Below are 15,507 nucleotides of genomic sequence, written 5' to 3'. Positions count from 1 at the left end.
TATAAAGTGGGAGACATATCTAAAAGAGTTGGAAAGTATCTGTCTCTGGGAGAGGCAAACTGAGGGAAATGGAGAAGACTGGGGCAGAGGATGGCTGGTCTTCTTCATAAGCCAGATACACACAGTACCATCTGCACATGTATCACTCTCATAGGTTGACAAATTGTATTTTGTGATTGACTCTGCGATCGCACAATTACACATTCAAGATTCTAGGCAGTTGTTTAACTTTACATTATTGGCACCACTGGAATTCAGTAATGTTAATAAAAACTAAAAATCACAAATAAATGATCAATTTGCTTGAGAAATATGGCATGGCATATCGTATATAGGAATGCACGCACAGAGAATCCAACGTCCCTTTGTTGAGGGGCAGCAACATGTGGTGATGGTTTCAAAATGAAGATTTTGACATTTTCTTTAAAGATTTACTTATTTATTTTAGAGAGAGGGAGAGTGTACGAGGAGGGGGAGGGGCTGAGGGAGAGGGAGAGGAATCCTCAAGCAGACTCCCTGTTGAGCACAGAGCCCAACATCGGGCTTGATCCCAGGACACTGAGATCATGACCTGAGCTGAAACAGAGTCAGACACTTCACCAACTGAGCCATCCAGGCACCCCAAGATTTTGAAATCTTCAATGCTTTCCTTGCAGTCTACTCTCCCTTACAAAACTCACCATAGCTACTCCTTTATGCCATTGCATTCCATGCTCAATGTATTTTATAGTGTTGAGAGAAATGTTGTAGTTCTTTTCAGAGAATTTGAAGGAAGAATTAGTGATGGATACCTTTGAAACTGAGCAACTTGTTAAGACAAAGGCAATAATTAACTTTAAGAAAAACACTGTTGTTTGGGACTGTTGATGAGGCGCTAATCTCCTAATGAGAGACACAGGAATCACATCAGGAATCCCAGTCAGGCATATTAGACTGTTTTTGGTCTTCATGCTCTGAATCTGCCTATTATATCAAAGGGATTTGCACGAAGTGGACCTGGAAAGTAACAGAACCCTGGATCATTCCTTGAGTGGCCATTTCTGTCTCCATCTTCTGTAGGAAATAGTTGATAATCAAGAGATTCTTAGCTACTGATAAAAAACGAATAATTTGCCTTCTAAACCTCTTCTTCTCAGATATATAACTTGTGTCTGGGTTTGGGAGGATAAATGGATAAATATGGTCTCCTGAGGTTGAATGCCATGCCAACCAAAAGAGAGAATGCAAAACAGATTTTCTTTCCATCTGGTGGGACTTATATATATATAATATATCCATGACGGCTGCCTGCTGTGCCCAAAGCAGCTGGTATTTCATTCAGATTGTATTCAGCCTCGGCCAAGTTGTTGTTGAGTGCCTACTGTGTGTTCATGACTCTACTAGGCACTATGAAGGACATACAGTATTAAGACACGGGCTTCCTGGGCATACCCAGTTGGGACTACTCACAATTCAAACAGTCCAATCCAGGGACACCTGGGTGGCTCAGTGGTTGGGAGGCTGCCTTGGGCTCAGGTCATGACCCCGGGATCTGGGATCGAGCCCCACATCAGGCTCCTGTGAAGAGCCTACTTCTCCCTCTGCCTATGTCTCTCTCTCTCTTTCTCTCTCTCTCTCTGTGTCTCTCATGAATAAATAAATAAATCTTAAAAAAAAAAAAGGTCCAATCCCTAGTTTTCCTTGATGACTCCCCCAGTGCCTTCTTCACACACCAATTGTGCCTTCTCTAAGGCTCTATTGCACGGTGAGCTCAACTCTGCAGGTTGGTATACAGTTGATACTTAATAAATATGAATTACTGCCTTTTTTATACTACATATGGCCATAAAAGTTATATATATGTAAATTCATATATTAAAGGATGACTTTCCTGACCATCCAATCTAAAACAATAGCCTTCCCCCACCCCTCTTCCTACTGCCTTATTTTTCTTCATCTTACTTCATGACTTTATACTGTATGCCATTGCCTTTCTCTTCCCACCAGAGGGGCATGACAGCAGTAGTGTACCAAGAGTAAGGGCACGGGAGCGTCTCACCCCAGCAGCAGGCAATAAGGAAATGCACCATCTGTTGGGAATTTAAAAACAATACTTAACCCTACAAAAAAGTCAGTGTGCTTTCTTTATCACCATGCACCACCAACTCAGAGAAAAATGCCTGGGAGCCCTGCCAGGGCAGACTGCTTCCCACCGCGCTGCCCTTGGTAAACTGTTAGCAGGGACTTCATCTGTTTTGTTCGCTGTTGTACTCCAACACCCAACTATAAACATAGTTGTTATTGAAAATAATTTCTTCAATTTTTCATGTGTATGATTTATCCTCCCACGTGAACATTTGCATTAAGAACATATCTTAGGGGGTGCTTTGTGGGCTCAGTGGTTGGGCCCAGGGAGTGATCCTGGAGACCCGGGATCGAGTTCCACATCGGGCTCCCTGCGTGGAGCCTGCTTCTCCCTCTGCCTGTGTCTCTGCCTCTCTCTCTGTGTCTCTCATGAATAAATAAAATCTTAAAAAAAAAATCTTAATACTGTGTGTGGGTGTGTCCTGCATGGTGCCCAGTGGGGAACATGTTGTAGGCAGACAATAAATACTTGATGAAGCTTAGTTAGGGTTTGTACATACCACCTGGAAGTTGGGAGGAGAAAGGGCCTTGGCAGCAATGTTGTCAATGTGTAAGATAGCCCACGAGAATAATTTCATGGCAGGACAGAGGAAGCAAGATGCCACCCCACCCCTCCAGCCCATTATTGGCAGACTGCAAGGACCCTGGGCCTCCTGCCACCACTCCCCCTGCTGCTTTAGAAATAGATAAACTACTAGGAGAACCTACTCTGGTCCAAGCACTGACTTCATCCTTTGCATGTGTTATCTCATCTAATCTCAACTACCACCATGGGGAAAGAGGCTACTATTAACTCCATTCCACAGGCAATGGAACTAAGGCTTGATAAGGCTACATAACTCACCCAAGATGATTCATCTGACAACTAATCAAGCCGGAATCAAGTGGTCGACCACCAGAGCTAATGCTAAAAAACAGAGCTAAAAAAACACTGTGATTTGAATACAGATTGTCTTTTTTTTTTTTTTTTTTTTAAGATTTTACACATTCATTCACAAGAGACACACAGAGAGAGAGGCAGAGACATAGGCAGAGGGAGAAGCAGGCTCCATGCAGGGAGCCTGATGCAGGACTCGAGCCCAGGACTGTGGGATCACACCCTGAGCTGAAGGCAGACGCCCAACCGCTGAGCCACCAGGTCCCCCAATACAGATTGTCCTAATCAAATTAATTACTAGGTAATTTTCCACAATTATCGTTAGAACCAAGATGCCACCAGGAATGTTTCAGCCCAGGATTCTGTTTAGCCTTTCTCCTACTGCATCCGTTTGAACCCAGAAGTCAACTGGTCAATGACTCACACAGCCTTTAACAGGTGCTTCTCACAGAATTACGGTGTGTCACCTCACCCCTTTCACAACACCACCATAAAGAGCTTGTCAGCCCCATTCCATTAGCGGCAGAACTGAAGCATGCAGTGGGTCATTGACTCCCAGTTCATTTTGCCATCTGACCCCAATAAGCCAAGTCCTAAGTAAAACCCAGAATAAGCTCAACCATTTGAATGAAATAAAATACAACTTGCAGTTGATTCCGCACAGACCTAATGCATCTTCAAGGTCTCCCCCGGTGAAGTCACCCATTCAAAACTGTAACACCCCAGTGCCCTCAGCTAGTTCCCTCTTACCCCACAGGAAGGACCCCAAGGCCAGCCTAACGTCCAGGATGCTATGATCCCCACTGAGCGCACTTACTCAAACCAGACCAAATTATTTGGTTTGGAACATAGGAGGTGATGGGGAAGAAAGCATATTTATGTGACCTAAAGCAAGGCTTCTCAACCATAATGTGATGTGAATGCCATGGGGATCCTATTAAAAATGTAGATTCCGATCGGCCTTTTCTGGGGTAAGATCTGAGATGTTACGTTTCTAGCTCCCAGGTCATGTGAGTGCTGCTCCCTGACCCACACTTAGAGTAAAGAAAAGAAGCAGGTGAACTTCTGGGCCTTTTTGAAGGAAACAAAATCTGTTTTAAGATTCACTAGTCTCTTTTCTGGAGTCTTCCTTCTACACACACACACACACACACACACACACACACACACACACACTTCTTGTCCTTTTTCCCTGAAACCTCCAGGACTTTTTTTTTTTTTTTTAAAGATTTTACCCATCCATTCATGAGAGACACAGAGAGAGGCAGAGACACAGGCAGAGGGAGAAGCAGACTCCCTGCAGGGACCCGATGCGGGACTTGATCCCAGGACCCCAGGATCACGCCCTGAGCCAAAGGCAGATGCTCAACCACTGAGCCACCCGGGCACCCCCCCCCCACTTTTTTTTTAACCTCCAGGGTTTTATGCTATCCCCTAATTATCTAGCCCTCCTCCCTTCAAGCAGCTCTCCACCTAGACATTTCGCCGTGTGTCCACCACAGCTTACTTGTGTACCTAGTAAGTAATTAGCTGGCTAACCTAGGGAAATCCCAGGATTCAGCTTGCCCCTCTTGGGCAGACAGCTGCCCTGGATTCTGCCACACAAGGAAACAAAGGGTTAAGGGCAATATTCAGAAATTTTCACAGGCTGACAGGACTGCCCCTAGCTCAACATGCCAATTAGATTCAGACAGAAAAATGAGAGAGTCCTGAGCGGTGTATTCCAATGCTCATGTATGGATACCTGCCTCCCAAAGGGGGTCCATAGCCAAATAAATTTAAGAAACAGTGCATACCATTTCCCTTCTCCAGTTGCATATTAGCGTAACAAAGGCTCTGAAAAGTCTTGCAGTAAAGTTCATTTAATTTTGTTTAAGCCAGTGATTCATAAGCTTATTTACTCATCATGGAACTTTTATTTTTTCCCCACAGCATCTCCTGGGACCAATTTTGCAGAGAGCATTTAGGGGCATCTGTTTTATAGGGCCAATAATTCAATTTTTAAATATGTTTGAGATGTGAAAATCTCCCTATGTGATTCAAACTGGTTCTCATCAATTTTGCAGCCTAGCGGTCTCTTAGATCATTTAGGCAAAGAGTTGTCACTGACATTTTTTAAAAGCATAATTCATAAGAAATATAGTAGCAGGGGAAGTCATTCAGGATTGGTAGTAAACTCAGATTTGAATCCCAGCTCTGCTCCTTATTAGCTGTGAGCCCAGGCAAAAAACCCTACATGTCAGTGCTGTTATAAGGAATGCAACTGACCTGCAAAAAAGAGCCTGGGACTTAGAAATATTCAACCCTTGGAGTATCTGAATAGGTTGTACAGATGTAATGATCATTGAACCAGCTGAACAGCCCCGTGGTCATGGATGGACTGGGACTGGTTCCACGTGTTCTCTTTCAGACTTTAATTGCAGCCTCACTTAACTGCATGCATCTGAATGGTTTTTATCAAGCAGTGATAAGTTATCTGATTATCGGACTTTTCTTTAATGGACAGGAACTCTGACAATCTTTGCAAAGTATGGCTCAGATCCATCCTATGTCACATCTTTTGTCAGATAATTTTAGATGCATTGAATGTATTGTCCTGAGGTTCACATTCCTCCAAAAGATGACCTAATCTAAAGGCTGCATATAGAAAAAAGGGCCAGTATTGTAGAGCCAGGCACATCTTAATCCCAGCTTTGCCACTTATTGACCTGTGGAGAATTACTTACTCTCTTTGCCCCTCTATATTCATGAAATATAGATAATATTGTGTTTATTTGGCAAATTTGTTCAGAGAATGACATGTGTAAAATTAAATATGTAATTAAATAAATGAACATGTAAAAGGTACAAAGAACATTGCCTAATACTTGGTAAATGCTCAGCAATAGTAATTCCCCCCTCTACCTCTCTTGTACCCAACCACCCCTCAAGGTAGAGAATGAATCCAGTTGGGCAAACCAATAGTGGTAGCCCACAGGGAGATAATTCTGATCCCATAGGAAGGACCATTATTAACATGGAGACTAAGATCATATGACAAATTTCAGACTTTCCAAAGAAGAAGACAGTTCTTTGAATAAGACATTTGTTCACTTCTCTCCACCAAATAGCTAAAGTTCTTTCTGCAGCTTATAAAAGTGACCCAGATAAGTACACAGAACCCTGGTACAATCAGCTGTACCTTCCCTTAAGGAGTAGTTACATAGAAGAGAAACTAGACAACTTCCACTCTTTCCACAGGAATTTACACTAGTGGTTCGGATGGAGTGAGAGGGAATGTGAGGGAAGGCACAGGGGCAATTAGTGTCTGGGTTCAGCCCATACAGTGCTGGGAGCAGGAAAGCTAGCTCAGAGTGTAGGCTCGCACATTTGGCAACCCACTAGCTTTGTGTGTGTTTGTGTTTAACCAGCTTGCAAAATGTTGAGCTTCCCTTCATCCTGTGGCCATTTGGCAAGCATGTTCTTGTTAGCAAAGAGCAGCAAAAGCCAGGTGCCAGAGGTATCCACAAATAGGTTTCCTCATTACTGAGATTCAGGTCTGGTTTCATTCTTTCATGGGGAAGAGGAGGGAGGGCATTTACAGGTATGCCAAAATAGGCTCAATAACAAAATGGAGATGATAGAGGAGGGTCAGTGAACTTGAAGATTATCTAATAGAAATTATCTAATTTGAGCTACAGACAGAAAAGAGATTGAAAAAAAAAATCAACTGACACTCAGGAGCCTATATATAGAATCAAAGATCTAGCATTTGTATTACTGGAGTATTAAAAAGAGGTAAGAAAGACTCGGTACAGGAAAATAAATGTGAAGAAAGAATAGCTGAAAACTTCCCAGATGTACTGAAGATCATGAATTTACAAATTCAAAAATAATATAATCCCAAATAAAACTAAGCCCAGGGGTTTCTGGGTGGTTCAGTCATTTGAGCATCCTACTCTTGATTTCAGCTTAGGTCATGACCTCAGGGTTGTGAGATTGAGGCTCAGCTCGGGGCTTGGAGCCTGCTTAAGATTCTCACTACCCCTCCACCCTTACCCTCTCCCCTACTTGCTCTCTCTCTCTCTCAAAAATCGAAACAAAACTATGCCCATACCAAGTCACACTGTAATAAAACTGCTGCTGAAAACCAAAGATAAAAAATCTTGCAGCTTGAGAAAAGTGACATATTATATATAAAGGAACAATGATTCAAATAACTGTCTATTTCTCATCAGAAACCATGGAGGTCAGATGACAGTAGGTCAAAATTTTTTAAGTGTTAGGGAAAAAAACAACTTAACCAAGAATTCTAAATTCACAATCATTCTTGAAGACTTAACATTCCTTTCCCAGTACCAGATAAAAGTAGTCAAAAATCCTCAAGAATAGAGATGATCTGAACAACAATGTCTACAACTTGACCTGATTAGCATTTATAGAAGACCTTATTGAACAATAGCAGAATGTACATTCTTCTCAAGTGCACGTGGAAAATTTCTAAGATACATCGTATCTTGGTTCATAAAGCAAACCTTAACAAATTTAAAATAATTAGATTCATACAAAGTATGGTCTCTGTCCATAGTAGGAATAAATTAGAACTCAATAACAGAAAAAAATCTAGAGAATATCTCATATACTTGGAAATTAAGCAACACAATTCCAATAACCCATGAGTCAAAGAAGTGTGCTTAAGGAAAATTAGGAAATATTTTAAGCTAAATGAAAATTAAAATGTATCAAAAACTGACAGAGGCAGCTAAAGCTATACAGAGAGGGAAATCTATAGCATCAAATGCTTAAACTAGAAAACAAAGAATGATTTCAAATCAAGAACTAAGTTTCTACCATAAGAAATTAGAAAAAGAAGAGCAAACTAAACCCAAGGCAAGCAAAAGAAGGAAATGAAGAGTAAAAAAATTAGTGTAGCTGAAAATAAGCACAACAGAGAAAAACCAATGAAACCAAAAGCTGTTAATAAAATTTATAAGTGACTAACCAGGCTGAACAAGAAAAAAAGAGAAAAGCAGCATATTACTAATATGATGAACAGAAGAGGAAATATTACAGACTCCTCAGAGTCTGTAAAGGGTTATTAATGAGAAATACTTTGAACTGTGTCCATAAATTTGAAATGGATTTATTCCTTGGGGATAGCAGGGAGGGAGGACAAGCTACCAAAACTCATGTAAGCAGAAAGAGATAAAATGAATAGTCCTGAATCTATTGGATAAATCTAATCTGTAGTTAAGATCTTCTAACATAGCAAATTACAAGCAAAGACGGTTTCATTGGTTAATTCTACCAAACATTTAAAGGAGAAATAAATCCAACTCCACACAATCTTATCCAGAGAATTTTAAAGGAAGGAACAGTTGACATATAATTTTAGGAAGCTATAATAACTCTAACATCAAAGCCAGAAAAATACAATATAAGAAAAGAAAACTTCAGGTCAATATTCTCATGATTATAGGTGCAAAACCCTCAATATAATGTTAGTAAATTGAATCTAACAATATGTATAAATATATCACAACAAATCGAAATTTATTCCAGGAATATAAGGTTAGTTCAGAATTCAAAAATTAAGCAGAGGAAGGGGCACCTGAGTGGCACAGTTGGCTAAAGCATCCAACTCTTGGCTTGATCTCAGGTCTGATCTCAGCCTTGTGAGATTAAGCCTCCTGTTGGGCTCCACACTCAACACAGAGTCTGCTTGAGTTTCTCTCTCCTTCTCCCTATGCATTGCCCCCCGCCCCACTTTCTCTCTCAAATAAATAAGTAAATCTTTTTTAAAAAAATTAAGCAGAGGAAACTAGAGCAGAAGAGAATCTCCCTAAGTTAATAAAAAGCATTGAATTATACTTAATGATTAACAAACTGAATAATGGCCTCTTAGATCAGGGACAGGCAAAGACATCTGCTGCAACTACTTCTCTATTCAACATTATACCCAAAGTCTTACCCAGTTCAATAAGGCAAGAAAAAGTATCTAAATGCATAGAGTTGGGGCACTTGGGTTACTCAGTCAGTTGAGCAACCCATTCTTGGTTTCTGCTCAGGTCATGGTCTTGGGGTCATGGGGTCAAGCCCTGCATCAGACTCTGCACTCAGTATGGAATCTGCTTTTCCCTCTCCCTCCCCCTCTGCTCCTCCCTGTGCTCACACACATGAGCTCACTTGCTTTCTTGCTTTCTTCTTTCTCTCTCTTTCTCAAATAAATAAATAAATAAATAAATAACATCCTAAAAATAAATAAATAAAGGCATAGATTTGGGACATACAACTTCCCAATTCACAGATGACATCATTGTAAACAGAAAATCCTCAAAAATCTATTTAAAAGCTGTTAGGACTAATAAATGACTTCATGAAGATTGTAGGACCCAAGTTCAATATATAAATATCAATACTATTTTTCTATGTTGGCAATGAATAACTGGAACCTAAAATTTGAGGGAAATAATTATTATTTACAATAGTTCAAAGAAAAACATGAAATATTTATATATAAATCTAACAAAATATACGCAGGATTTACATGCTGAAATCTATAAAACACTGATGAAAGAATTAAAGAAGACCTAAATAAATGGAGAGATATACCATGTTGATGGATTGGAAGATTCAATTTTGTTAAGATTATCAATTCTCTGCATATGGATCTTTGGACTTAATACAATTGTAATAAAAATCCCAGCAGTACTGTACATGTGTCAACAAGCTAATTCTAATATTGATATGGGAAACCAAAGGAACTAGAATAGCCAAAACAATTTTGAAAAAGACAAATCCAGGGCAGCCCTGGTGGCACAGCAGTTTAGCGCCGCCTGCAGCCCAGGGCGTGATCCTGGAGACCCTGGATCGAGTCCCACGTCGGGCTCCCTGCATGGAGCCTGCTTCTCCCTCTGCCTGTGTCTCTGCCTCTCTCTCTCTCTGTGTCTCTATGAATAAATAAATAAAATCTTTAAAAAAAAAAAACAATAAAAAGACAAATCTGGAGCACTTACGCTATATGATTTCAAGACAATAAAAGCACAATAATCAAGATAGTGTAGTATTAGCAAAATGATAGGCACATAACTCAATGGAACTGTATAGAGTCTAGATACAGATCTACACAAATATGGTCAGTTGATTTTTTTTTAACTATGGTGTAAAAATAATTCATTGGAGAAAGGTTATTCAACAAATAAATCTGGAATAATTGGACATCCATACACAAATCAATTAACCTCAATCTATATCTATATCATGGATTGGAAAAACAAACATTGTTAAAATGTCTATACTACCTGATGCAATCTACACGTTTAATTCAATATTTATCAAAACACCACCAGCATTTTTCACAGAGCTAGAACAAACAATCCTAAAATTTATATGGAACCGCAAAAGACCCTGAACAGCAGGGTCTGAAAAAGCAATCCTGAAAAAGCAAAGCAAAAGCTGGAAGCAACACAGTTCCGGACTTCAAGCTGTATTACAAAACTGTGATCATCAAGACAAGCATGGTACTGGCACAAAAAACAGACACATAGATCCATGGAACAGAATACAGAACCCAGAAATGGACTCATAACTATATGGTCAACTCATCTTTGACAAAGCAGGAACGAATATCCAATGGAAAAAGACAGTCTCTTCAATAAATGGTGTTGGGAAAACTGGACAGCCACGTGCAGAGGAATGAAACCGGGCCACTTTCTTACACCACACACAAAAATAAATTCAAAATGGATGAAAGACCTAAATGCGAGACAGGAAACCATCAAACTCCTAGAGGAGAACATAGGCAGCAACCTCTGTGACCTTGGCAGTAGCAACTTATTAACTAGACATGTCATGGGGGACAAGGGAAACAAAAGCAAAAATGAACTACTGGGACTTCACCAAGACAAAAAGTAGGTTCTGCACAATGAAGGACACAATCAACGAAACTAAAAGGCAGCCTACGGAATGGGAGAGGATACTTACAAATGACATATCTGATAAAAGGTTAGTATCCAAAATCTGTAATGAATTTCTCGGGCAGCCTGGGTGGCTCAGCGGTTTAGTGCCACCTTCAGCCCAGGGCCTGATCCTGGAGACCCGGGATCGAGTCCCGCATCAGGCTCCCTGCATGGAGCCTGCTTCTCCCTCTGCCTCTCTCTCTCTCTCTCTCTCTCTGTTTCTCTCATGAATAAATGAATAAAATCTTTAAAAAAAAAAAGATTTCTCAAACTCAGCATCCAAAAAAACAAATAATCCAGTTAAGAAATGGACAGAAGATGGGCACGTGGGTGGCTCAGTTGGTTGAGAATCTGGCTCTTGGTTTTGTTTAGGTCATGATCTCATGGGTCATAGGATCGAGCTCAGAGTCAAGCTTAAAGATTCTCTCCCTCTGCCCCTCCCCCCACTCACGCATGTGCTCTCCCTCCCTCTAAAAGAAAATAAAAATAAATAAGTAAATCTTGAAAAAAAAGAAAGAAAAGAAGGAAGGAAGAAAGAGGCTGAAGACATGAATAGAAGACATTTTTCCAAAAAAGACATCCAGATGGCCAACAGACAAATAAAAAGATGCTCAACATTGCTCATCATCAGGGAAATATAAATCAAAACCACAATGAGATACCATCTCATACCTGTCAGAATGGTTGAAATTAACAAGTCAGGATACAAGATATTGGTGAGGATGTGGAGAAAGGGGAGCCCTCTTGCACTGTGGGTAGGAATGCAACTGGTGTAGCCATTCTTGAAAGAGGATGCAGTTTCCTCAAAAAGTTAAAAATAGAACTATAACCCAGGAATTGCACTACCTGGTATTTACCCAAAGGATACAAAGATGCACATTTGAAGGGTTACCTGCACCCCAATGTTTACAGCAGCACTATCAACAATAGCCAAACTATGGAAAGAGCCCAAATGTCCATCAACAGATGAGTGGATAAAGATGTTATATATATATATATATGTATATATGTATATATGTATATAATGGAATATTACTCAACCATCAAAAAGAATGAAATCTTGCCATTTGCAACAACATAGATGGAGCTACAGTGTATCATGCTAAGTAAAATAAGTCAGAGAAAGACAAATACCATATGATTTCACTCATGTGGAATTTAATAAACAAAATAGATGAACATACGGGAAGGGAAAAAGAAAAAAAGAGAGACAGAAGCAAACCATGAGAGATTCTTTATGATAGAGAACACCTGAGGGTCGATGGAGGGAGGTAGGTGGGAGATGGGCTACATAGCTGATGGGTATTAAAGAGGGCACTTGTTACGATGAGCACTGGGTGTTGTAGGTAAGTGATGAATCACTAAATTCTGCTCCTAAATCCAATATTACACTATATATTAACCAACTAGAGTTTAAATTAGAATTTGAATAAATAAATATTACCCTTCAAAAATAAGGCTCTTGATCACATCAAAATGTGTGCATTAATATTTATAGGAGCTCTTCATAATTGTCAAAAACTGGAAATAATCCAAATGTCCTTGAAGGACTTTCCTATAAAAAAAGAAACGCTAGGCCCAGCTGACTTCACTCATGAAAACTGCCAAATATTTATAGAAGAAGTAATACCAACTCTAACCATGGCCTTTTGGAAAACAGAAGAGGGAACAATTCCCAGCTCATTTAATTATTTCATTACTTTTTTTTTAAAGATTTTATTTATTTATTCATGAGAGACCCAGAGAGAGAGAGAGAGAGAGAGAGAGAGAGAGAGAGGCAGAGACACAGGCAGAGGGAGAAGCAGGCTCCATGCGGGGAGCCCAATGTGGGCCTTGATCCCAGAACTCTGGGATCACACCCTGAGCCAAAGGCAGATGCTCAACCTCTGAGCCACCCAGGAGTCCCTAATTATTTCATTACTTTTATTTTGTTTTTTTTATATTAGTTTTTAAGGATTTTATTTATTTATTTGAGAAGGAGAGAGCTAGGGAGTATAGGAGCAGGGGGAGGAGGGGGGAAGGAGAGGCAGAGGGAGAAGCAGATTCCCCACTGAGCAGGGAGTTTGATGTGGGGCTTGATCCCAAGACCTGGAGATCATGACCTGAGCAGAAGGCAGCCACTTAACTGACTGAACCCCCCCAGGCGCCCTATTTCATAACTTTTAAATCATCAAATGGAGAGCAGTGCTTTCTTTACTTACAAGGCCCCCAGATCAAAATCATTGCCCAGGAATTCCTCCAGCAGACTTGTATCCAGTGCCGGGTTCTCCAGAGTGTCATCGGCCCCCTGAGCTGCAAAGGCAAATTAAAAATCTTGAGATTCATGAAGATTTCAGAATGGCTAACAGCTAAAAACACTGACATGCCTGCATTCAAGAATTTTAAAGTAACTAAATTATGTAATACATTTATTGAGAGTGTGATCTTTCTTCCATTCAAATATTTCCTTATAAATCTCTTTAAATGTTACTCTCCTCCAGCAACTTTCCCAGACTGTCTAAAGCTGGTTTACATGCCCTTTTTATGTGCTTCTATTAATACACCGTGCTCTGCCTTATCACGATAATTGCTTGTCTTTGTGTTGGTTTCTCCATCTGAAGTCTTTAAGAGCAGTGACCATGCCTTTCTTATAGTAATCACAAGAATCTACCGTACAAAAAAGGCAGCAATAAACATTTGTGGGATGGATGGATAGATGGATGGATGGATGGATGGATGCATAGTTGAATGGAAGGAAGGATGGATAGTTGGCTGGTTGGTTTGTTGGCTGGATAGATTATTTCCAGTTAAGCTCATCAAGAAGTATCTTGTTTCACATTTTTGTTAGACTACCCAAAATGTAACAAAATATTTTTGTCCTTTTTCTTGGTTTAAAAAAATGAAAAGAAACTTACTGGTTTCTTTCTGATCATAGTAAAAATGTTAGAATTTTAAAAGAATAAAAAAGCATTTAAAAAGAATATAAAACATAGCAATATATAATAAACAAGACAAAACAATATTTGTTTCTAGATAACATGACTCTATACCTAGCAAACTCAGAAGAAACAATTGGCAACAATTAGAAATGATCAGAACATTCAACAGAATAGCTGATTAAAACTAAATATAAAAAATACTTTCTTATATATAAAAAATAATCAATCAACAGTTACAATAAATATAGTGAAGAAGATTCCATTCAAAATGATAAAAAGTATAAAATACCTAAACAGATATTTAGGGACAATGTTTTTGAATAAGCTAAAAAAAAAACTATGAGGGGTTATAGGAAGAGATCTGAATAAATGGAAAGTCATTGATCTTAAAGACCCAGTATTATAAAACTTTTACTAGACATTATTGAGAACATCTGCCAAACCCATATATTCATTTTCTGAGAACTTTCCATTTGTGAAGATATTCTCCAGCAGCTGTATTTGTGACACAACTTCTACAGGCACCCAAATCAGAAAGCCCCAATCCATTGGTTGGCCAGGGACCAAGTCAATTATTTCTCCCAAGAATTTGAACTAGACTTTAGAGCTGGTGGTTGAGATCAAGCCATGTAATGATTAAGGCAAACTAGAGTTATAGTTTAAATATTTCCATCATATTAACCCACATCCTTCTTGATTTTCTTATCCTTACTGAGGCCTGGTTGTTCAAGCTTCACAAGAGTGAAACTCTTGTGTATGCCCAATAAACCCTTTTGAATGGGTTTGTGTATTACCTGAAATTAAATAATCCCCAAATCAAAGTGTTCTGAGATGCTTTTTACATTTTATTTATTTATTTGAAAGCAAGAGAGTAAGAGAGAGAGAGAGTAAGAGAGTAAGAGAGAGAGAGCATGAGCAGGGAGAGAGGGAGAACCAGACCCCCTGCTGAGCAGGGAGCCCAATGTGAGGTCCTGGGATCTTCACCTGAGCCAAAGGCAGATGCTTAACTGGACTGAGCCTCCCAGGTGCCCCCGAAATTCTTCTGGAAATATAAATAGCCAAAAATCATCAGAAAATTATGTTGGAGGAGGTAAATGAATACTGAGAAATACTCACAAGGACACACCAAAGGATGTACATCTGGGATGTATCAAGAGATAGAACATATGCATGTAACATATAAGGACTTTTAGTATGTGATAAACAAATTCTTTGACACCAGTGAGAAAAGATTGACTATGCAATAAAGATTTTGGGGAAAATTGATTAGATGTATGAGGAAAAAAATCTGGATTATTTTCCTTCCATCCCAAAATTCCATATAGACCAAAGATTTGAACATAAATAAATAAAACCATAGAAAGAAAATGTGAGGGGCACCTGGGTGGCTCAGCATTTGAGCATCTGCCTTTGGCTCAGGTCGTGATCCCAGGGTGCTCGGATCGAGTCCCACATTGGGCTCCCCGCAGGAAGCCTGCTTCTCCCTTTGCCTGTGTCTCTGCCTCTCTCTCTGTGTGTCTCTCATGAATAAATAAAGAAAAAATAGAAATAAAATGTTTTAAAAAAGAAAGAATATGTGAGTTAATATTCTTATGACCTTGGTTTTTCCAAGCCATGGCACAGAAGCCAAAAACTATAAAGCAAAAGATTG

General features: G+C 39.6%; 1 protein-coding gene across 1 annotated transcript in view; it reads right to left on the bottom strand.

Moving 5' to 3' along the window:
- Window positions 1-2,702, bottom strand: part of MYRFL (myelin regulatory factor like) — an 82,955-nt gene extending 80,253 nt beyond the window's left edge. The window contains 1 exon segment of the mRNA XM_025476614.3: window positions 2,625-2,702. Within this exon segment, the coding sequence (XP_025332399.3) occupies window positions 2,625-2,702 (78 nt within the window).
- Between the last annotated feature and the right edge of the window lie 12,805 nt (window positions 2,703-15,507).

Source organism: Canis lupus, chromosome 10, assembly GCF_003254725.2.
Source record: "Canis lupus dingo isolate Sandy chromosome 10, ASM325472v2, whole genome shotgun sequence".
Classification (NCBI taxonomy): Eukaryota; Metazoa; Chordata; class Mammalia; order Carnivora; family Canidae; genus Canis; species Canis lupus.
The sequence above is the reverse complement of the archived record's forward strand: the minus strand, read 5'-3'. Positions and strand labels throughout refer to the sequence as shown.